General features: G+C 40.2%; 2 protein-coding genes across 6 annotated transcripts in view; one reads left to right on the top strand and one right to left on the bottom strand.

Annotated features, from left to right (window-relative positions):
* The window catches only part of LOC133979120 (dmX-like protein 1), a 58,990-nt gene extending 41,326 nt beyond the window's left edge, over nucleotides 1–17,664 (top strand). For 3 of the 5 annotated variants that reach the window (XM_062417563.1, XM_062417561.1, XM_062417562.1), the window contains exons 35-51: nucleotides 420–677; nucleotides 1,139–1,347; nucleotides 1,742–1,890; nucleotides 2,135–2,220; nucleotides 2,359–2,560; nucleotides 3,210–3,327; nucleotides 3,749–3,811; nucleotides 5,659–5,745; nucleotides 6,514–6,632; nucleotides 7,197–7,344; nucleotides 8,930–8,990; nucleotides 9,484–9,611; nucleotides 10,108–10,185; nucleotides 10,374–10,465; nucleotides 10,672–10,724; nucleotides 11,859–12,076; nucleotides 14,117–17,664. In XM_062417563.1, the coding sequence (XP_062273547.1) occupies nucleotides 420–677; nucleotides 1,139–1,347; nucleotides 1,742–1,890; nucleotides 2,135–2,220; nucleotides 2,359–2,560; nucleotides 3,210–3,327; nucleotides 3,749–3,811; nucleotides 5,659–5,745; nucleotides 6,514–6,632; nucleotides 7,197–7,344; nucleotides 8,930–8,990; nucleotides 9,484–9,611; nucleotides 10,108–10,185; nucleotides 10,374–10,465; nucleotides 10,672–10,724; nucleotides 11,859–12,076; nucleotides 14,117–14,353 (2,306 nt within the window). In that variant the 3' untranslated portion in view covers nucleotides 14,354–17,664. The remainder of the gene's footprint in view (nucleotides 1–419; nucleotides 678–1,138; nucleotides 1,348–1,741; nucleotides 1,891–2,134; nucleotides 2,221–2,358; nucleotides 2,561–3,209; nucleotides 3,328–3,748; nucleotides 3,812–5,658; nucleotides 5,746–6,513; nucleotides 6,633–7,196; nucleotides 7,345–8,929; nucleotides 8,991–9,483; nucleotides 9,612–10,107; nucleotides 10,186–10,373; nucleotides 10,466–10,671; nucleotides 10,725–11,858; nucleotides 12,077–14,116) is intronic. The other 2 variants (XM_062417565.1, XM_062417564.1) reach the window with 1 other exon arrangement.
* An 84-nt stretch (nucleotides 17,665–17,748) lies between these two features.
* The window catches only part of hsd17b4 (hydroxysteroid (17-beta) dehydrogenase 4), a 28,646-nt gene continuing 23,217 nt past the window's right edge, over nucleotides 17,749–23,177 (bottom strand). The window contains exons 21-25 of the mRNA XM_062417568.1: nucleotides 23,067–23,153; nucleotides 22,868–22,954; nucleotides 22,563–22,701; nucleotides 21,370–21,497; nucleotides 17,749–19,327 (exon numbers count right to left, since the gene is read on the bottom strand). Coding sequence (XP_062273552.1) covers nucleotides 19,238–19,327; nucleotides 21,370–21,497; nucleotides 22,563–22,701; nucleotides 22,868–22,954; nucleotides 23,067–23,153 — 531 coding nt within the window. The 3' untranslated portion in view covers nucleotides 17,749–19,237. The remainder of the gene's footprint in view (nucleotides 19,328–21,369; nucleotides 21,498–22,562; nucleotides 22,702–22,867; nucleotides 22,955–23,066; nucleotides 23,154–23,177) is intronic.

Here is a 23,177-nt window from a genome sequence, read left to right as displayed (position 1 = left end):
TTATTAATGTGTTGGTAATAGTTGTTTGACAACAATGGAGGTCTATTGCACACAGTAATAAGATTTATCAGACTTTGGCTACGCAGACGATACTTGTCGGTAGATTAAATTCATTGTTAAATTCACTTTGCTTTTTATGGGATATTTTTTTTACAATAAGGAAATTGCAGAATATCATGTCTCATTCTGATCTTCAGTTTTGTCAAATACATTTAAATTGATTTGATGTTATGTTCTTTTTATTTGTGTGAATTTTTCCATGTTGTGTGTTTTATTCAGACACCTCTCACCTCTGTTTATTTATGTAAACTACAAAATGTTAGGTTCTTGTAGTTTGCACACTCAAACGCAGCTGTCTTTCACTTCTTTTGTTCTTTCTCTTCTTCTCCTGCGTCGCATCTTCTTGCCCCTCTCTCCAGGTATCGCCTCTCTGATTCGTCTGTTGAGCTCAGCAGGTGAGGAGAGTCAACCGGGCTTAGCCGTGCTGCTCTGTGAGATCATGACTGCAGTCTTCCTCAGTCTGTTCGTTCACGGCATGGCCACTCACTCCAGCAATGAGCTGTTTCGCATTGTGGCCCACCCCCTCAACAGCAAACTTTGGGTGACGGTGTTCGGAGGAGGTGCCCGGACCCCTGTCATACAGAAACCCAACAGCCCAACAAAAACACCCCCGCCAGGTAAGTGAGGATTGGTTTAGTATATCTGTTTTTAATTCTGACAATTTGAGTGGCTGTCTCTGTGTGTGGGTTTTTCCTTTTGGAGGTGACCCAGTCTCCAAATCAAATCAACCCATCTAAATTAATTGAGTTCCCATCTGTAGGTCATTGTGAAATCCATCAATCCATTAGTGAGGAAGCTGTTTCCCTGCCACACTCTGTGTTACTCTCATGATTGTTAGACAGCGCCTGATGTAATGCAAATTTAACCTTAATTTACACAATGTAGGTATTTTTAACTATAGTGTTTTTTTTCATGTTTTAGGGTGGTGTTTCCACATTAAATGTTAATATAATTGTCATAAGTGCCAAAGTGGTAGGCTGAAGTATATATCCTGTATATGATGCACAAAGTGGGATGTGATAGCAGCTGAAATCACAGATGTAGCAACTTAACAAACTTTCCCTTGTCGACACACCAGCCTCACCAGGCATCGACAGCTCAGAAAGGAAATCGAGACGATTCAGGCTCCTGTCATCACGCAGTGGATCAAAGGAAGAGTCTGGGATAGAGAGGGAGGGCCCGTCCAGTCCAAAGCCAGGACCTGTTGTGGAACAGGAAGCTGCCTCCATCTTTAAAGAACGTTTTGTCCCTCCAGAGCTCAGCATTTGGGATTACTTTATCGCCAAGGTAACCCAGAATATTATAACCAGTTAATCTGTTTAAACATGACCTTGATATTGACTCCTTTCCTTTCGTTTTTTGAGTGTAGCTTGAGCGGATTATTTTTTCATTTTGACAGTGTGTCATATTCAGGGTTCATGTAAAACAACATATTTTGACCATGTTATGGTTATAATTTCTATTTTATGAAAATATAATTGTAATGTGGAATTATCTAAGTACATTAATATGCAATAATAATGTGCTAAAGCTGACTGACACTAAATGAAAAAGTATATATGTTTATTAGTTTTCTCATTTACATTAAGCTCAAATGTATCTGTGCACTCAGAAAATTGCCCAGGGTGCCCTAACATTACCCAACTATGTGTTCTTCATCGTTGTGTTCTTGTTCTTTTAGCCGTTGCTGCCACCATCTGAAAGCAGAATTGAGTACGACTCAGAGGAGAGCGAGGGCAGTCAAGATGAGGATGAAGATGATGATGAATATGAGGATGTGTTTGACCCCAATTCTCCACAAAGAGAGCATTCTAACCACAATTCATACAGGTAATAACAGAGCGCTGACTGCATATTACTGCAAACACCGACTCATCTTTATCTCAATTCCAGCTGCCTTGAGTGAAACTGCGTGCGTTTGCATCTTTCTGTTGACTTCGTGTGTGTAATCATGATGCCTCTGAACTGTCCTCTACATTCAGTCTGATAAAAACCTTTATGTCCCTAGTTTTTTAGAAGGCAGCAAAGTATTCAAAACTGTAATGTGGTTTTTAACGTCTTCTTCTCTCTCCAGTTGGTGTTTAATGCGCCTGGCAATGGTTCAGCTCGCGCTGGTCAACCTCAAGTCTTTCTACCCCATGGCAGGATATGATCTCTTAGGTAAAACTAAAATACGTAATACAACCTCTGATGTATTAACGTCCTGGATGGAGATAAGTGCCGTGCCATCTTTCACTGCCTGTCTTAACTAATCTTATTTTCTCCTTGTTTGTGTGCGCCTGCTTCCACTTAATGCAGATCTGCCTGTGGGCTCTCCTCTGTGTCACGCTGTGCTGAAGACGCTGCAGCGCTGGGAGCAGGTGCTGCAGAAGAGGCTGGAGGTCTTCGGGGGCCCCCCCTCCAAGTATATCTCCACGCACCTGCAGGATGAAACAGCCACACCTGGCCCCGCCCTCCTCAGACACAAGGCCCTGTTGGAACCATCCAACACACCTTTCAGGTAGCGCCATGCTTACTGTCAAGCCTGTAATGTAATCTGTAATCTAAATCTTTAGCAGAGGTTTTTAAAAAATGAAAGTAATCCTTTTTATTTAATTAGAATTTTAAATGAGGCAGCCTTAATGTGTTTGTTGATGTGCATGTGTACGTTCACTGGGTGCCTTCAAGACATATGTGTTTTTGCATAGACAAAGTAATTGTCTTACGCTGTACAATATTGCATCAAGTCTTCAGATATGCCCCTCAGCTTTTTTTAACATTAACTATAGACTATTGTTAACATGATGCAGTTCAACTGACTTACAGTTTGCCTTCAGCACCAAATATGTCTGTAAAATGTGTTTGGAAGTTGTTCCCCAGGATTTCTTTAGAGTCAATGTTTAATCCTTCAGTAGATGTGACCCCTGCAGAATTCCACATCGCTCATACAGTATGTAGGCATTTACTGATCTTGGAGGAACAACAGTTACAGTATTTGCATTTGATGTGTTTTGCCTTAAGCACAAAATATGTGGAGTATTCAGATCAGCACTAGTGGCACAAATCAGAAATAATATATTTTTAATATATTTTATTGTGCTTCAGTGAACTAATACAACTGAATTATGAGTGTCAAAGTGAATATGTATGAGGTTTCCTACTGTTTCCAGGACGAGCCACCATTCAGCGCTGCCAGTGAAGCGATTGTGGCAGTTTCTGGTCAAGCAGGAGGAAGTACAGGAGACTTTCATTAGAAACATCTTCACCAAGAAACGGGACCCAAACGAGGTACACAATGTTTGCACCGCGCTCAGCCGTTGCATGAACTGTGTCCCCATTGCACAGCTAGAACATTTTATTAATTGTCACTAAATATCACATTAACTGTTTTGTTACGATAAAATCCACAACACATCTCTGTATTTACCCACAGGCAAACTGCATCATTAATATTGCTTTTACACCCTGTTGGTGCATTTGTGCTTTTTTTTTTTTTTTTTTTTTTTGTTCCGCATGCCAACCACATGTATTATTACTGCCTCCAGTTGCATGATGATGCTTTAATTTTAAATAATTACAGCCTGTTTGATTAACAGCACAATAATTCAGTTTATGTGTGTCTGACTGCATGGTTCATCACTTGTCATATGTGTTTTGTGTGTGTGTGTGTCTACCCTGTGTGTTGTGCTGCTTCCCCCAATCATTAAAGTCGGTCGAGGACCAGACTGACAATATGAAATGTTCAGGGATGGACGAGACAGGAAACTATCAGGTACTGCTGCTTCAGATAAAGTATGGCTTACGGTTGTGGGGTGGGATGAGCTCTGTACCAAACCTTAACCCTCTTTTATACTGAAACAACTAACACAAAAAATTAGTATTGGCACCAAATACTCTTGTTTAGGTATACTTTGATCAGATATCACCTAAATTTAAGAAAAATGTAACCAGTTTTTTTTTTTTAGAACATACCAATATGTTTAGGTAAAATTATTTTGCTTTCTTGGTCATTTTTTTTTTCTTTTTACAAATGTGTACTGAGGCTGAAAATTAGTAATGTTTAGTCCATGTGGTCACAAATATTGGGAAATTATACTCCTGACGATTGAGTGCAAATATAATCATGCCATCTGCTTATTTTTGATCATATCTACTCTAATTTTATATCTAATATCTCTCATGTAGGGCTGCACCCTTTGACATACTGATGAATTTGTTCACACTTGATGAAAGTGGGCTAATAACTGGTTTGTAACATCAGTGTGTTACATCAGTCTAAAGTAGGTGTTAACCCGGATCAAATGTAGTTCATTGTGGAAGCTACTCTGAATCAAAATGAGTTAATAAAACTGACAATCTGTACAGATGTTGCAAAACCTTATGAAACATGCTTTACATCACCGTACATGCGCGGCTTGTACAAAATGTTCCACTGGTTAAATTTGGGAACATATGCACATATGCACATGCCTTGTATTTGCCTTCTACAGTAGAATAGTAAATGTGGCCTGTCACATTTAGTCTAAGAAACATTTAAACCATGATCTTGACAGAGTTACAGTACATGAATTTTCAGGGCAATGAACTCTACATGTTCCTGTCAGTGTTTGGTATTAATCTTACATTGAACACTCTAAATATTCATGGGAACTATAAATCTTAAATCGTACTGTACACTGATGCTTCATAGAGGTTTTATAATCTTCTGGCTTTCGCTGTGCAGACCGCCACGTTGTAGCTACTCTATTTGGCACAGTGTTAATTAACCCAGTCTCTCAGAGGACAAGCTATGAAGCTAAATAGCTTCTGATTAATGGGTCCAACACTGTCACAGTGAATCTGCGTTCCACAGGGATTATGTGTTCAACGAAAATGGCAAACCACCATATTTAGATTTCTCCAAGTCAAGTTTTGCTTTATTCCATCTGACAGAGAAAGACGTGGTCTTTTCTCCTTGTATAAATGCTAGAGACTTCAATTCAATCCCATGCTCAAACTGTAGTATCAAACTGTAACATACAATATGCCTGTTAGACTACTGCATACATCCCATAGGACCTCCATGGTACAGTGCTCATTGCTTAAGGGTGGTTGCATTCATGCTATCTAATGGCACTAACCCAGTTATGTTGGCTGCTGTGGTTAACAGTGCGGCCTGATGCACCTCACATGTCCTTTCCTAACCCCTAAAGGCAAGACAAACAAACACATGAACATGTGTGCACACATTACATAGTTTATCAAACAAGGAGTCTGCTTTATAGGCTGAGGTTTGGTTCTATTATAACATCAGCTCTGTTATCTCCTACAGAAGATAATTTGACACTTAATTTATCAACCCTTCTCATGGATTTTGTCGGGTCCATGAATCTGTAGTGCAAAGGGAAATTTATCTGAAGTTATGGCTCTTACTGTATTTGTCTGCAGGAAATATTTACCAAGGTTTCAGCTGAAATGATTGAAGTGTGTGTGTGTGTGTGTGTGTGTGTGTGTGTGTGTGTGTGTGTGTGTGTGTGTGTGTGTGTGTGTGTGTGTGTGTGTGTGTGTGTGTGTGTGTGTGTGTGTGTGTGTGTGTGTGTGTGTGTGTGTGTGTGTGTGTGTGTGTGTGTGTGTGTGTAGACTGAGTCAGATCTAAGCAGCTCCGGAGGAAAGGCACGCATCATCCACAAGGAATCTGACATCATCACAGCTTTTGCCATCAACAAGGTACATCTCTTTAAATGGATGTTACTGAAAAACACAATACAGTATGATGAAGGCATAGCGTATTCCCAACAATGGACTGCATCAGTCTGGCCAATATTGATCTTTTTATACAAACCTCAGATTATCCACCTCCGGTATAATCGGTATGATGCAGGTTGTTCAATAATGTCATGATTGATTGTTATGGAGTAGCCAGTACAAAAAAGTCTCTCCATTACATTGCATTATTTAAGTTTTTCTCTGTTAGTGTCTTCTAAAGGGAAAACTATGAAAACATTGGAAGTCAGACCAAAGACCAAACCTGAGTTTCAAATCATCACTACACTTTTACCATTGAACTCAGCTATACAAATTCAAAACAGATACATAAAATCTTTTGGCAAGCGCAACTCCAAATATCCCCTTTGTTGTTGTAGAGCTCATCTTCTATTCTATCTATTCTTCTATTTTGGAAGAGGTTCACACTGTGATGCACTTGGTTATAGCTGACTGAATTTAGCACTTAATTTAAAGGAAAGCAGCAGTGTTGGCTTCTTCTTAACAGGGATCAAAGGAAGGTGTAGCCTTCAGGTCATCATTAAAAGCAGAGCTGGATGGTTTTGTGACCAAAGGCAGTAGATTTGAAAAAGGTCTTCGTCTCACTCTTGTGGTCCTTCTAACTTTTCAGAATTTGCACATACATTATTCCTCACCCTGCTTTCTTTACCCGTATACTGTCTCTCACCCCTCTCTCCCTCTCCCCACCCCCTATCTCTGTGTGTCCTCCAGGCAAATCGTAATTGTTTAGTCATGGCCTCCACCCATGACATTCAGGAGTTGGATGTGTCATCCATCTTGGCCACACAGATCTTGACATGGATCGATGATGATGAGGCTGAAGCCAAAAGGTAGGAAACCCGGCGGTGTGTGTCTGTCTGTCTGTGTGTGTGAGCCTGCATGCATACTGCACTTGCAGAGTCCCAGCGGTTTTATGAGTTCATCATTTCACCTTCATACCATCTGCGCTAAATTGAGTTTGGGAGTGGGACAGTGTTGTTAGTGCAATAATGATTGTGTAGGTGGTGTATATGAATCTACATTGTTTGTTGTGTGTGCCTGTGTTGCAGAATATATATGTATTACATGTGGCTGCTTCTTTATGAGCTATTACCACAGCATGTCAGAACATGGTCATTTCCTGTCAGTATGTGTTCTTATGCTCGTCAAACATGGCCTAATCCATGATAGTTTATCAGTCTTTTTGGCTTTAAAATCTTAAACTATCCATGCTTTTTGGAATCTTCGTGACGTGTTTCCCGCTAAACGTGTCATATCCGTCTGAGGCGAGTGCACAGAGACAACATTGATATCAATTTTCCAACCTCAGCCAAAGTTTTCCCCAAACTATTGAAATATGTTATGTCATGAAAATACATTATATACCTTCAGTAATTGTTCCGCTGTCTCTGCAGTGTTGGCAGTGATGACTTCTTGGTGGTTCACGCACGTGATGACTTTGCCGCCCTCCACGGCACCACGCCGTACACTCACAGTACTCCCGGCACACCCATCAACATGCCGTGGCTGGGAGGCCTGCAGACAGGCCGCGGTGCATCTGTGGTGAGCTCTGCACTTTCATTGTGTGTGATGTGTGATGATTATATTTGCTTTAGTGTGCAGTAGGAGTCAAAAGTTTGGATCCGCCTTCCCCTTCTTGTGAATGTGTCAAAACTTTTGACCGGTACTGTATCTATTGCTTGATCTCCAAATCGTTAAATCTACTGTTTACATTTTTTAAAGACATGCAGTAGTTTATCCATCGTAGTCAACACTTTGCCACCATTTTATAACATATTTTCCAAAAGTCTTAGGTGACTGCATCACCAGAACATGATTAAAAAACTGCCAAAAAATTAAGCTGACTAACTTCAGTACTGTAGCTGTAAAATCAAGTATATGCAATCTGTGCTTGGACTAAACCATGAAAAACCGTGAGTATGGTTCCCTTAATTTTTCATACACAGTACAGTGATGAGGGCCATGGGTTTAGTACTCTTCACTGCTTTTCTTTAATTAATTGATGTTGTCTGTTGCTCTGAATCAAAGCAAAATCCTAAAAGCAGTTTAAATGACTTTAATTAATAATTCATCTTTGTCTGGGCTCAGTTTGCCAAAAGCGTCGTGGCTGCTAACATTAGCTTCCCTCATTGACTTACAAAGGAACTGAGATGTTATTGACTGCTAAAGCTTGTGAGACCCAAATCTCCATCATGTTATGCTTCTTTTATGTAAAGTATGTATGAGCTGTTTCACTGAGCGGAGGACTTGGCGTTAGTTACGAGGAGATTGATTTGGTTTTGGTGGTATCAGTGTCTTTGAATCAAGCAGTCATGAGTCATGTTTGTTGATATTTACCAGCTCTCTCATTGCTCTTGATATGCAGACTGGACAGTAAGACACTCTGCTTAGTAATTATTAAACCAACCAGTCAGGCAACCAGCTCAAGGTTGGAGTAGAATACATTTAGAGACAATCATAAATAAAATCCTTGGCAGACATTACTGTTAATCTCTTCCTCTTTGGGTTACCAGTCATAATACAGGACAGCAAATTGAAACTGAGCTACAGTACAGTATAATTAATGCTTTATGGTGATGATGAAAACCTGCAGTTTGTTCTGTAATTTAAATGCAGCATTAAATATAAGCTCATGGTGAATATGTACAGTACATTGACATAATGATGTTGTTTCTCTGACCTTCAGATTGAGATGATTTTAACTACAGATCAGCCACATTCAATTATGCACCAAATAACAACAAACTTACCAGGTCATACCTGGTAACATAACTGTAATACTTTAAAACACGACACAAGTCTGAATTTAATAATTAAAGTATCAGATCCTTTTTTGTTATATCAATATTTTGTCACTCACTTTCACCTAATACTTATTAACTAACTCATTGTGGCTCCATTCCTGTCAGGTTATAAACATCTATGTTTGAACAAAAAAGCTATTATTTTGCAGATAAATTCAGCCAATGTCATGTATTCAGCGTGTGTAAAGTACTGCAATGTTGTGGAGCTGTACTATTACATATAGCCATGTAATATTACTGTTTACCATAATGAAGCGCTGCATTGTTTTTCTACTGACATTGACCTACTAAAAATTCTCCTCCTCCTCACTTTCTTTCCCCAGATGATCAAGAGAAACATCAACAATGTGAGAAGAATGACCTCCCATCCCACACTGCCGTACTGTAAGTACGACTCAGATGTCTGTCAGTAGAATAGAAGAGTATCTGCCTCTTAAAAGTGGAATCCCAACACCATATTTCTCATGTTAAAAAAGAGGCTTCAGGGGAATATTTCATCACCCAAAAAGTTTCTCTTATCTAGCTATTTAGAAAAAGTTATATTTGGCAGAGTTTTTTCCTTCTGGTCCTGGCGCTGCTGTTGATTTAGAAATGGCTGAATGAGCTGTTGTTGTTACAACCTTGTGTTTTCCACTAAATATTTGTTTGGGTATTCAGTTGTGAGGTGTTAGGGTGAAATCATTCCCAACAGGTCATAAGAGCAGCTGCTGAAATGTGTGTGTGAAGTAAACCGTTTTCTCCATAAATAATAAAACTGAAGATTTCGGGAACAAAGAGAAGCCAAAACCTCATGTTGGGACCAGAACGCCCATAGAGATAAACTGCAAAATGAGCTGAACTGATGTCACAGTTCTTCTTTCCTCCTTTTACTGTTCAGATCTGACGGGAGCTCAGGATGGAAGCGTGAGGATGTTCGAGTGGGGTCATTCCCAGCAGATCATCTGTTTCAGAAGCCCTGGGAACTCCAGAGTCACCAGAATACGATTCAACCACCAAGGAAACAAGGTCAGGAAGTTACACTCAGACTGGGAAACTTAGAACAGCTTTGCAAAACACGACTGCATTGTGATGCGAGCCTGTCAGATTCAGCAACATTTTCACACTTCCTCTCACAACTTTGGCATTCAGGCACGAACAACAGTACAGAGTTTGGCTTCAACACACATTGCTCCTCGGCTGAGTGATTCAACCGCTCTGAACTCAGGCACTCGCCTCAAGCTAATAATTTTCTCAGATGGCGCCTGTCCTATGCCAATGCTATCTTATCTGCCAGTTCTGGCAAAAGAATGAAATATGCTTTAGAAAAACTGGAAAAAGAGGACATGCAGAGCACTTGATTTTAGTTATGTAAATGCAGCCTGGATGTATGAGGCTCTTGACATCTTTTGAAAGCACAACATAAATCACCTAACACAGGAGGAGCTGTGTTGTCATTATGTTAGCAATATTCTATCTTAATTTCAGCTAAGTCTCATATTTGCTCTCCAAATGTTTTCTTTAGTTTGGTATCGTAGATGCTGATGGAGGTTTGAGTCTCTGGCAGACAAACACAAGTGGGAATGCACCAAAACCTTACCTGGTAAGAAAGCAGTAGAGTTTATTAATGTGCTTTTTCTGTTTCCAACATTTTGGTTTTTAGTTTTATCTGTCTGAATCTTCTTAGTGTCCTCTCGTCTTCTCCCTGTCATTTTCATTTTCCTTTACTCTTCCACTGGCTCTCTCTTACTGTCACTATGACTAACCGTCTTCTTTGTTTGTCTGTGCCAGACATTGCAGTGCCACAACAAGACAGCTCATGACTTTGTCTTTGTGGGCTCCTCCTCCCTCATTGCTACTGCGGGCCTTTCAACAGACAACAGGTACAAGAGAAGAAAATGAGAATTTCCAGTTGCCACAAAAAATGCTTACATGTTGAATTCTGTGCTATGAATGTCCAATTCACAGCAATTAAATGCTAAATCTCTGGTCTAATCAACTCCACTGTGCAGTGGCCAACAGAGATAATGACTTGTCAGATGAAAATGGTGGAATGAGTAGTAATTTGGTGATTTTTGTAACTCCACAGGAACGTGTGTCTGTGGGACACTCTGGTGACTCCTGCTAACAGTCTTGTTCATGGTAAGATGCATGATGAGAGGAGCATTTGATTTTTTCTTTTTTCTCTTTGAGGAATCAGCTGATTCATTGATAATATTTTTAGACATGAATTAGATCAGTTGATTTTTCAATAAAGCAGTAGTAAAGCAACAGAAAACTTGTAATTAAACAGTTTTGTTAACGGTTTATAGGTTGTAATGCAAATACATATAAATTAATGTTTGTTACATTCAAGCTTTCGCCAAACAAATTGATATAATCCTAATTAAGCGAACACCAGATAAATCTCTCTGTATTTCACAGTTTACCAGAGTTTCGTGCCGGGTGCAACATTTCCATGCTGGCTATTTGGCTGTTAATTGTGTGGCTCTTCTAGACTTACCAAATGTTATCAGACTGAATGGATCAAAGTCTGATAGTGAAATTAGTCATTTTGTGTGTGGGGGGGAAGGAGGGGTGACGCTCAAAACAATTTATCCAATATTGTACAGCCACAACATGAGATTACGGCCAGTGGTGTACTGATCACCACGCATACCGGGACAAATCATGGAGGTGGTCTGTTTAAAAATAAATAAATACAAATATAAAAATCCACTTTTACCGGCCCTTTCTGCGTACCTGTCATTCAGAGGGGCATGAAAGTGTGCTGCATGCCTGTGTCAGGCAATCACAGCCAAGTGCGCCCCCTTTACTCTGACTGCCAGAGGGGGAAGACAAAAGTCCTGCACTCCAACTCTAATGCAGGATGACCACCGCTACAACCGGCTAAATCTTTGCTAAGGTGCTGGAGGCACCAATGAGTCCAAACTGATAGAAGAGTTTTCTGCACTAAGATCTATGCAGTGTGTCACTTTACTTTGAGCTTTCAGTCTATCAGACCTTTATTAGTGCACACATAATTCAATAATGAACAGGCAGGTAAAAATAACCAATCCCGTTCTTATAATTGGTGCATTGTGCAGTACACTTGTGCACACCTTGCTGGTAAAAGCTCCACCTCTGCCTGGGAAAAGTCTGAAGGGCATTTTAACTATTTTCTGACATTTTATAAACCAAGTTAGTTGAAACCCTAAATGTATATAATAATTAATAATTTTTCATTGTCATATATTTAACTTTTTCATCCTTCTCTACATTTTTCCCTCTCCTCAGCTTTCTGCTGCCATGAGTCAGGTGCTACCGTGCTCGCAATGGCCCCCAGGCAGCAACTGCTCATCACAGGTGGAAAGAAGGGCTGGATCAGTGTCCTGGAGCTTGCCCACAGGCACCAACGCCAGAGCTTCCAGGCCCACGACTCACCGGTCAAAGCACTGGCTGTCGATCCGACTGAGGATTGCTTTATCAGTGGATCAGCTGAAGGCAACATTAAGGTATATTGTCTGGTATATTCCAGAAAGAGAACTTGGGAATTTCAAGTCAGTTGCCGTTTTCTCTGTTACAGCATCAGCTAACACAGAGAGGAGAAAAGTCATGGAAGATCTGTGACTTTGTTTTGGAGTCAGTAATTTTACATGAGAGCTTCACCAGGAACTCTGATCTCTAAAATCTTAACTCGGATTATAAAAACAGTTTTGATCATTTCCTCAGCACGAAGTAAACTCCCCTCTGACAGATCAGTACTGCAGGGCGTTGAGCACCCAGGTGTGAACGTCTCTCCCCTCTCCTCCACAATTACAATCAGATGACTGTTGCATTTATCCACGGAGACAGTGAGCGCCATCAAAGTCAGTCGAAACTAAAGTCACACTTATGATTAAGCGCCTGCTTGGGACAACAGGTGTGAATGATTGGAACTAAAATGTAAGGTGAAAGTGGAAAACAAAGTTAAGTGTTTCGACTCAGCAGGCGGAAGATGCAGCTGTTTTCAGCTAATACATTTCCAGAGACAGCAGGTCTTTCATCATATAGACTTGAATATGTTGGCGCAGATCACACAGCTGTCACTCCAAGGATGAAGCCACTGCATCACAGAAAATAGAAGGAATGGTGCAGCGACATCTACTTGAAATTCAAATTTTTTCATTATTTATCACAAAAACCTCCAAAGGCTGTGCTTGTGATGTTACCAATCTAAAGTCATTAATTGTATATTGGCTGATTGAAAATTGAACACGGGTGTGCTGCAAATCTATTAGCTGCTAAATTGTTTGATGAGGGTCTATAGAACTGGAATATTAGCACATACATACAGACTTCAGCCTGGGAAATACCTTATCAAATAATAAAGCTCCCAGACTGGGAATATGAATCAAACAATGCAAGTTGCTGAGAGGTAATCATTGTTCTCTGTGGACGCTTAATAATTTCCTGCCTGCCAGTCTGAGGCAGAACAAACTACAGGAAATGCTGGCTGCTGTGTTTTTGTTATGGTCAACAAATCCAAATAAAAGACCAAAGCTACTTTCTTAGACTGTGGTCCTCACCCAAAGTTCATTAGTTCCTACTTAAGTACATTTTTAAAACTGTGTCACAAATAAACAGGAAAAAAAAAAAATCAATCATTGAGAATGTAGTTTTTAGGAAATGTTACTCAAACAGGATTCAGTTGTTGGGAACTAGTTGTTTCACTGCAGAGCATTGTCCAGATCAGTCAGTGTGGATTAAGTGCGGTGTTGTTGCGGGGGGGGGGCTGAAATACTGCAGAAAGAGACTTAATTAGGCTATTGTCTTAACTACTTAACAAAACCTAAACAAACGTGTCACTTAGCGAGACATTTAGAAATTGTCTTTACACAAGTAAAAAAGGTCATAACCAGTTAAGTCCGATAGACAGAGGAGATACTCAGATTCAATGCACAGAAACGACGAGAGAATAATTACGCATAGTTCCAAAAAAAAACAGAAGCCCTCGAGTCACAGTACATTAAAACACCTTGAACGTGTCCATCAGTCACACACATTCAAAATGAATGACAATACAGAAGATTTAAAGTAATTCTTACATCATTCATTGCAGAATTACAAATGCTAATCCTTATTAGCAATTTTTCAAGTCCCTCCCCTGAAACTTGAAATCTCGTTGCTCGTGGGGGAGCTCAGGACTCTTTTGGTGGAGCTAAGCCTGCCCCAGGTCCGCTGTAATTCACAGACTGCTGACAGAAACGCTCTTTCTTTTGACAGCATTTGTGTTAGAGACTCAATCAACTACAGTGCCCATTTTAATCATTAGTCATCAGACTGTGTGTTTTTAAAGGAACATCAGCTGTATCAGACTTTGGCCACACAGACAATACTTGTTAGTAGGATAAATTTCTGGTTTTGGTGGTGTTATTTGTTGATAAAAAAAATTGAGTATCACCAGCCTTATTTTTAATGTGACTTACAGTTTTTGAAAATTGCCTTTGCTGTATCTTCAATGAATACAGTTTTCTAAGTAATAATGTTTCTTTTTGAATCTTCCCTGGCCTCAGGTTTGGAACTTGGCCACACAGTGTCCACTCTACACCTTCCCGAATGAACACGCTCGCCAGTCGCTGTTCAGGAACCTCGGCACGGGTGTCATGCAGATCGAGGTGGGACCGGCCAATCACATCTTCTCCTGTGGCGCCGACGGGACCATGAAGATGAGGATCCTCCCCAACCGCTTCAGTGTTGTCAATAACAACAACAACGGCAACATGAAGAACGACGTCAAGTTCATCATATAGAAAATGTGTCAGTTTAACTGAATAATGTGAAGTTCTTTTTATGATCGACACGTGGGGTCATTGAGTTTCGGCGGAATGATGCCATGTGATGGCAAGTGTTATCATGTACCAGTGTAAATGAAAAACAGCTTTCCTGACAAAGGGTTTATAGACTTTCGTGGGCGCGAGAGTGAGCGTGCGGTGACATAACTGCTTCTGCTGTGTTTGGGAGCAGGAGCCTCCACAAGTGTTCTGAACTGTAGTGGAAGTCAAAGTGGGCACAGGGTGACAACTGAGGCAGTTCAATCAGAAAGTCTGTTTCAATTTAAAAAGAAAAAATGAACAGAAACCCAGCTGGAGAAGTCTCCATCACAAACTGCCACCTCAGTGTCTCGTGAACAGCACATGGAGAAAAGACTGCCTTTTTGCACAGGAGCGGAAGCTGTAGAAGAAGCAGGAGTGAGAAGAGACTGTGAAGAGTCTGAAGCTGCAGCATCGGTCTAATACAGTATCACCTTCTCTTTAGTTCATATTAGTCAAGTAGTCGGATAGTGGGAGCTCTTCTGGCATCTCTGTTGGAGTATTCAGGTGATAAAGTGGACTGTGTATGCAGTGCGTCTTACAGGGACAATAAGTGTTCCCTGTTGGGGGTTTAAAGGTAACCACAAGACTGCACAACACTGTCAAACCCGTTCAGCACAAAGCAGTAAGGCCAGTCGACATCGTACAAAGCACATTATATCCGGTCACAAGGACTCCTGGCGCATTCTGGTGCTCCATTTGTACATTTAATGGACGCAAATGATGCCAGCTCATTTTGGATGGAAAATCAGAGGATCATGTTTCTCACGATCAAAAAAAAAAACAAAACACATATTGTAGGAATTTACAGGATGTCAGTTTCATATCATCATTATGTTTTATATTTTAAGCATTTGGCTGATGCCCAAATCCAGCCTGACTTTAATTGAACACAGGAAACATTGTGATTTTTATAAAGGTGGGGAAAAAACAAACAAAATCACATCTGTTAAATCAAAAAAAGGACGCTGGTTAAATATTTTGGGAATAAACTCATATCCAATAAACACAAGGCTACACCTGATTAGCTTAGCTTTGCACAGAGACTGGAAACAGATGGATACAACAAAAAATCCACCTAACAGCACCTCTAAAGCTCACTAATTAGCCCATTACATGTTTAATATCTTTGAAAGCTGAAGTATAAAACTGAAAATTTGTCATTTTACAGGGTTTGTGCCTGACTATTTCTTGACTCTAGAAAACCAGAAAAGACCCCAGTAAGTAATACACCCGGCCAAGAAATAGTCCATATAGTACATATTCACCTATAAAATAAATAACATGTTAATTAGTGAGCTTCAGATATGCTGATAGGTGGATTTTTTTAACCTTTGAACACAGCCAGGCCACCCCATTCCTCCAGTTTCCAGTCTTTGTGCTAATCAAAGCTACGCTAACCAGAGGTGAGGTGAGATCAGTAAGGATTTTATTTAACTCTCCTCCAGAAAGTGAATAAGCAAATTTCCCAAAAATAAATGTCACACTATTCCTTTAATCAAGCTAAGCTAAGCTAAATCTATGACTTGAGTTTACAGCTGTGCCACCACCAATCTTTTTTCCTCATTTTTATGGACTACCCGAATGCGCCATTTCTCTTTCTCTATTTGCACATAAAGATTAAGCTAAATAATATGTAGTGTAAGTGCATATAACTACAAGACTGGAAGTCACTAAAGCAGTCAAAGTTAAGCCTTTGGTAATAAGAATAAAATATATATATATATATAGAGTAAGGTGTTTGTTAATCGCGGCCTAGATTTAACCAGTTGGTATTATTATTAAGTGTCCTTAATCTCTGAAAACTACTTCTGCCGTGCTGGCACAGTACTGCTACGGTACTGTCAGCCCTGATATTACTATTAAGTTTCACAAAGTAGCTTTAATTTGACCGTGCCCTTGTTAATATGGGACATGATGAAAAATACCTTTTTTCTTCTTTTTTTTTCTGGCTGCGTTTGTTTTTGAAATATTCGATATGAAGCTTCAGGAATCGTTGCTGATGACAATGGACAGGGGTTTAGGGGGTTGAACAAGTTTTAATGCTATTTTGTTGTGGAAATGTTTTATTCCAATAACGATGCACTTCCCTTTCATTGAGTCATTAATTTCCCATATGGACCATGATTGAAAAAACTGCCTTGGAAACAATATTGTTTGCCTTGAAGTAATTTCATTTATCAGACTGGTTTGCTTTTTTCAGTTTCTTAGTTATGACCTAAATTCATTTTCTACCATTTCGATGATTTTTATATCATCCAGACGCAGCACATTGCCTTCAGTACATGCTTTAAAATGTAACCTAGATTGGTTTATATTATGTCTTCCACATCAATAAGGAAGGGTTTCATGCAGGCTGACCTGTAGCTATTTAGTCTGAAGGGGGTTTAATCCATGAAGCTAACTACCCAGAGAACCTTGTTGTGCTGCTGTAGGGAAAGAAACGTACATTAGCTTTGATTTCAGGGAGGATAAACTGAGGAAAACCTTTTTAGATGAAGCAGATTTATTGCAGTTATGTGTATATACACAGATCCATAAAGTAGGCGTCTCATAATAACTGCATAATCATAACGACTAGATGTAGATGAACAGTGGGTAATGATAAAAGCCACTTTATGAAGAATATAATTCTGTATAAACAGGTATATTTATGAAATATGTTCATAGTCAGGAATATTGAGTGATTGATCAAAAGACTGATGTAATCTTATTTCCTGCTTCTTTTTTTCTCTCTCTCTCTTTTATCAGGTTGTCATTTCTTTTTTCTGTCCATTATTTCATGATGTGGGCCTGAACAATCAGTGCAATTTTTTTTGTTTTCCCCACAAAAGTGGACGGGAAATGACGTGTACCCCTTAAGCAAGTGGAGAGTTCAAATACATTTTATCAAAACTATGTGTGCTCCTACAAACATGAGAACGAAATAAATTTTATCACAGCAAGTGCTTTTTTTTCTCCACAAATATTGCTTATTTTCCTTTTAAGATTCACTGCAAACAGATCAGTCTAATATGAACTACATCAGTGTGTCGGGTGTAGCTGTTGCATGAGTAGATAAACAAACTCACTTGGTCTGATCAACCGAATCAACACATTCTGCTCTGACTTGTTTTTTTTGTGTTTTTTTTCCTCTTCGATCTTGCAAATGTGAATTTGATCAGATAGTTCTAATTTTATAATGAAGATATTGTGTAAATCGATGTATTATATAAAGAAATGTACCAATGTAATAAAAAAAATGTAACGAGCAGATGTTTTTTCTGTCATTTTGAAAATAGAGGTGACTGTTGCTTCGTGTGAGATTTAATTTGATCACGTATGACAAAAACAAACCAAATGGACATTTTAATTTGATACAGGTAAATTTAAACTTTAATTGCAGCATAGTTATAAGTATCAAAAAAAATCAGCTTTTAGTCTGAATTATTATTATTTTACATAAAAGAGCAAACAAAAAACATAGAATTTTATTGCAATTCCACTGTTTACAAAGAAATTAAGCAAAAATCATCTGTCACACTGACTGGTAATAAACTCTACATTACTATACAGTTCATAAATGTTCTGCGATTACAGTAAGAGGTACATAAAACTTAATTTCATGATGAAATAAACTCAATTATGACTGGTCCGCCCGAGCAAGAAACTGCTTTTGATTATAATCATGACTTCAAGCAGTGAATTCACACAATGTAGAAGAGAGCAGTGTTTCAGCTCACTGTGGTAGACGTTTGTTTCTCCTAAAGGAGGGACACAATGACTGATTGGTGTCACATCTGAGACTTTACGCTGAGTTAATTTTATGAAGATCAGTAGTCAATTTCTATGAAGGCAAGTGTTTTTAAGGGCACATTTAAGGCAAGGGCGGACAACAAACAACCAACCAAGTAAACTAACAAGCTGGAATTACAGTGAATTATTGCTTCCTCCGTCTGTTCCTCTAAACATATCAGTCTCCATCTATTTGAAGGACTCATTTTATCACTACAGTGAAAGTTAATTCATAGAAGACAAATCTATTCCAAAAAGGCAAAAACATGTAAATGAAACGGGACCAGAAAAGTATAGATGAAGGGTGCTTTCCATTTTCTGCTAATGATGCTTCTTCCCATCCTTGCTCCTCTGTGACCCTGAAACCGATCTAGTTTCACCTTCACAGAGGATGTTCCAGTCGCTCCTCTGCATCCCAGAGGAGTGAGGAGAGAGGAGGCCTCTAGCGAGGAACCACAGGTGCTATTTCAAATGGGTTTTTTTACCAGATGGCATCACTCCTTCCTCCTCTGTCTCTTCCTTGGAGATAGTGGAGGTTATTATTCCTATAAATATCCGACTGAGCCTGAAGAAGATGTAAGACTTGCTGTTCTACATCTTACACTATATTTTATTTAAAGCAAGTTTATCTGTTTTTAATGCTCCCCCACATAGATATTTACAGATTTTAATTTGTGTCATATACTGTGGTAACCTGACACTGCACATAGATCTATAATCAGTATTGGAGCCGCAGTCTTCAGGTGTTTTTCTTTTAATATTTACTTCACATTTGACAGATGAGATGCGTCATGAGGAGCTGCTGTCTCCTCAAAAATGACGCTGGAGTGAGCGAGGATGTCTCGTTTGGTGAATAGAAAAATCCTCTGTCCACGCATCTCTCCCTCTCATCCCCCCCACCTCCCCTACTGCTGGGAGGAGCTAAGATGTGAGGAAGAGGCGTGAGCAAGGGAAGCGAGAGGCCACATTAGCACAAATGGAAAGTGTCCAAGGAGAGGGCTGGTAGGCTGGTTAGTTCCTGAAGTCATCAGATTGGTTGGCTGAGGAGGCTCACAGCTTGGCGTAATCCTTCAGGATGACCTCCAGCTTCTGACTCAGCATGATGTTCCCTCTAACCTTCAGCTTGCCAGCAAAGAACGCCTAGCAGAACAACAAAGACACACGAGTTTTATTTTCTTTCTTCTTTAAAAAAAAGAAAAAAAGAAAGCACGTCTCTTGTGATTTCTTGCTGGTTGGCTGTTTTCTATTACACGGAGAGTAAAATAGGGCCAAGGCGCCCGTGGCTAACATTTCACACAGATGAAAAAGCAACAAGCCAGGTCTTTGGGCAAGCGGGAATGTGACCGTTGTTGCTCTGGCAGCAGAACAATGAAAGAATATTCATAAGCTCCAGAGCTAGGAGGTGCAGCAGAAAAGTCTCTTTATTGAAGTACTAACGATGTGCAGCGCTTTCCTCGGCTTGAATCCATCACGGGGTTGGGGGGTTGTGATGACCCTGGATGACAGTTAGCAGCGTCCTTTTCAATTCTACCAACTAATCTTTCTCCAGTTGCTGCTTTCATCGTCTGAGGGGCTGGAAAAGACCCTGCCTGAGGGATCTTCAGCACCGCAGTCTGCCGACACTCTTTGTGAAGAACACACACACTGGCCCTCAGATCAATATCAAGCGCTCCTGGAAGCATATAAATTCTGTACAGTGATGGCTACTCCCTGTGACAGATGAGATGCTACAGACATAACAAGTAGCGTCGATTGATTACCCGCGCTGAGTGCTTTCTGAATTTTGTTTGATCAGAGTCTTTCATTTTTTATCTGACATGTAGAGATCAAGGAAAACGTCATTACAGATTTGGAGGGCTCTTCAAAGGGAACTTTCTCTTTAATTAAAATGTACAAGAAGGGATTTGAACATTGGGGAACGACAGTGTTTATAATATGGGTTACATTTTAACCAAAAAACCTCATTACTTCTGCGCAAAGTAGCATCTGTTTGGGAAAAATCAAGTGTGTCTTTTAGTTAAAACATGAACAAAGCTTTTAACCTCTTCCACTAACCTCAGGACGCTGGCATCCTCTGCTGACATGACTGTCTTTCAGAGGCTGTAGCGGGGTTAAGTTTTAAAGCTGAAGTGAAGATACTGGTGTCATTTGAAACTAGACGACCTCAGAAATCAATTGGTGCTAACTGTGCCTAGCTTGTTGAGGAAGGGGCTAAAGAGTGCTTAGTTAAGCTACATTTTGGTGAGGGGAAAAAGCTGCCATTTGCCATTTTCAAAGGTGTCCCTTGACCTCTAAACTAAAAATATATGAATGAAAACAGGTTCTATGGGTTCCCACAACCCCCCCGCCACCTTTATGCTAATCCCATGCAGTATTTTGTATGCAGTGTAAATGTGTTATTTTAATCTATTCTAAAAATGGTGTGTTTGAATATTTCTGCATACCGGAGGCTTGGAAAGTCTTGGAATCGCATACATTTGCTATGACTGGAGAGCTCAGACTCAATTCATTGCGCTGAAATGTATTCATGTGTGATGATGCGATTCCCCATAGTAGTAGACCATTTGAAACTTGATCTCTCTGAATAAAATGACGCCATGTGACCTTTAGAATAATCACAGCCTCGTTAAAGTTTTCAACCACAAACCGAGACCGAGGACATTCAGAGGCTTTTTTCTAGGTATACTGACAATAAGGAAGTTTCTGAGCAATTTCCAGAACAGAAGTGCTCACCATCCAATCGCCAAAAAATGCCATTTTTACAGTAATCTGCAAATGTGAAAAGTTTTGATGCCAAATCACAGCATACATTTTTCTATGATGCTCATCAAGGTCTTGAGGCATTAATTTGGTATCTGTAAAGATTTCTGACCATTTCATCAATTCTTAAGTGGTCATCAATGGTTTAATTTTGCACTAAATCTGACTAATGGTATTAACCCAAAAATTGCTTGAAAGACATATTTGACCCTTATACACTAAACCTTCAAATTTGAATAGACTTGACACACAGTGCTGAGCTGCTGTTCATGGTAGGAGAGTCTGAAGCAGAAGATACTGTGATAAATAGTTACAGTATAAATGTGGCTTTTATGTGGAGCAACACGAAGGAAAAAAAAGACAAGTTAAAACATGACACATCAACACAGGTTCATTGGGACTGAATGGGTCTTGTTTGTTACCTTCTGAGGGTTCAGTTTCCCCTGAGCCACCTCCATGAAGTCTTCATCAGACACCGTGATGGTCACATCCGCCTTCCCGCTGTATGGGCCTTCATGCAAGGCGCCGCTACCGTTCTTCAGATCAATGGCTACAAGAAAACAGCAAGAGAAAAAGAAAAGTGACTTTTCCACAACTCGCTGGTGTATGAGGCACCAACACTGAGTCTGTCTCTGATAGGGCTGTATGGTGGAGGAGTTTCCTCTCCAGGGTGGTTCAACAGCATGGTATGTGGTCTATACCTGCGGTGCATTTAGGAGGTTTTTGGTTTTTTGGGTTTTTTTTGGGGAAAATCACAGTCAGTCTTATTATGTGTTGGACAAACAGAGCAGCAGTACCTGAAGAACACATAAAAGACTTACTAAATTGTGTTGTGACAGGAAACAATGTTGGCATACGTCCGATAAGGTTAACATCCCCTTAAAACAGGGATTAATGAATGGAGTCTGGCTGGACACGTCTTTAAGTTGTATGATTGGTGGAAAATGACTTTACCTCGTATGTCAAATGACAGCCTGCTCAGCCTGGTGGTGACCCAGGAGAATTTAAACATATAATGAAGGCAAAAATATATTCATACAGATGTGTTTTTATCTACTGAGCATCATCAGCACCAAGCCCCCAATCACCCTGAGCCTGGCTCTGTTATGAGGGCTCAGCATGTGAGTGTGCACACGGCAGGTAGGATTCTCTGGAGCCGGCCGAACCAGACCAGGGGAGCTGCTGAACATTCACACGCATTGAAGTGTAAAATAAGAAGAGCAGAGCGCCATGTAAAGAAGAAGAAATGTGAACATGGCACATTTGTGGCAGTAGTTTGCCATCCACTACGGTTGGCTTGTCTACAGTGCAGTATAGCAATATTGTGGTTATTGCAACAGCCCTAGAGTCCAATGATTAGTGTTAATGATTAACAACCTTTGTTTTGCAGACTGGTGTCAGACTAAATACTGTTTCTAGACTCTGATGTCTGAGTGTTAAGTGGAGCACTGAAGAGGCTGACAGTCTTTTAGGATGGAAGTAGAGGAAAAGAGTCAACAACAAATCTAGAGTGAGACGCTTCAGGGAGCTGTAGTATTCTGCCCAAAATGACATTGAATTATAAAGTGATGAATGAAACATATTCAGCTTCCGGTGGTGAGTTCAGTGCACTTACTCCACTGCGCGACGTTCTTTCCATCTTTGGTGATCTCCCAGCCGAACACAGCATTCACCTTCTTGACCAGCTCTGCTCCCAAATCTTTAATGCGACGGCCGATCTCTGCGAACACCAGCTCGCTCTGGAGGCCTCCTCCCTGCGCCAAGGTAGAAATGACAGCTTCCATTAAATATTCTGATGTCTATCTTTATGTCACAGCTGCGTCAAACGTCTAAATCATCCACAGCACTGATAGAGGAGAAGTTTCCATTATCTAATTTGATGAGGGGAATAGAGAGGATAGATACTTTAGACTGACATACTTTGGTAAGGTTTTCTGGTGAAGCCTCTGACGCACCATGTAGATCCACATAGGCCCCTGATAGCACAACTGCATCCGTCTCCTTCACCTGGATGAAAAGAGGGGTTGATCAACACAACACATGCAGAAAAACAAAGAGCAACATTGAAATCGCAGATCTGTGGCGATGATTGTAACGGATGCTGCTGTGAAATACTGACTGTACACTGGATGTGAATCCTGTTGCCTTCCTTCCACATCTCGGTCTGTAGTGACTGGCCCGGCATCACTGGCTTCACAAAGCGAACCTGACCGAGAGAAACAGGGGATGA

This window comes from Scomber scombrus, chromosome 4 (assembly GCF_963691925.1).
Source record: "Scomber scombrus chromosome 4, fScoSco1.1, whole genome shotgun sequence".
In the NCBI taxonomy this organism is placed as follows: Eukaryota; Metazoa; Chordata; class Actinopteri; order Scombriformes; family Scombridae; genus Scomber; species Scomber scombrus.
The sequence above is the reverse complement of the archived record's forward strand: the minus strand, read 5'-3'. Positions and strand labels throughout refer to the sequence as shown.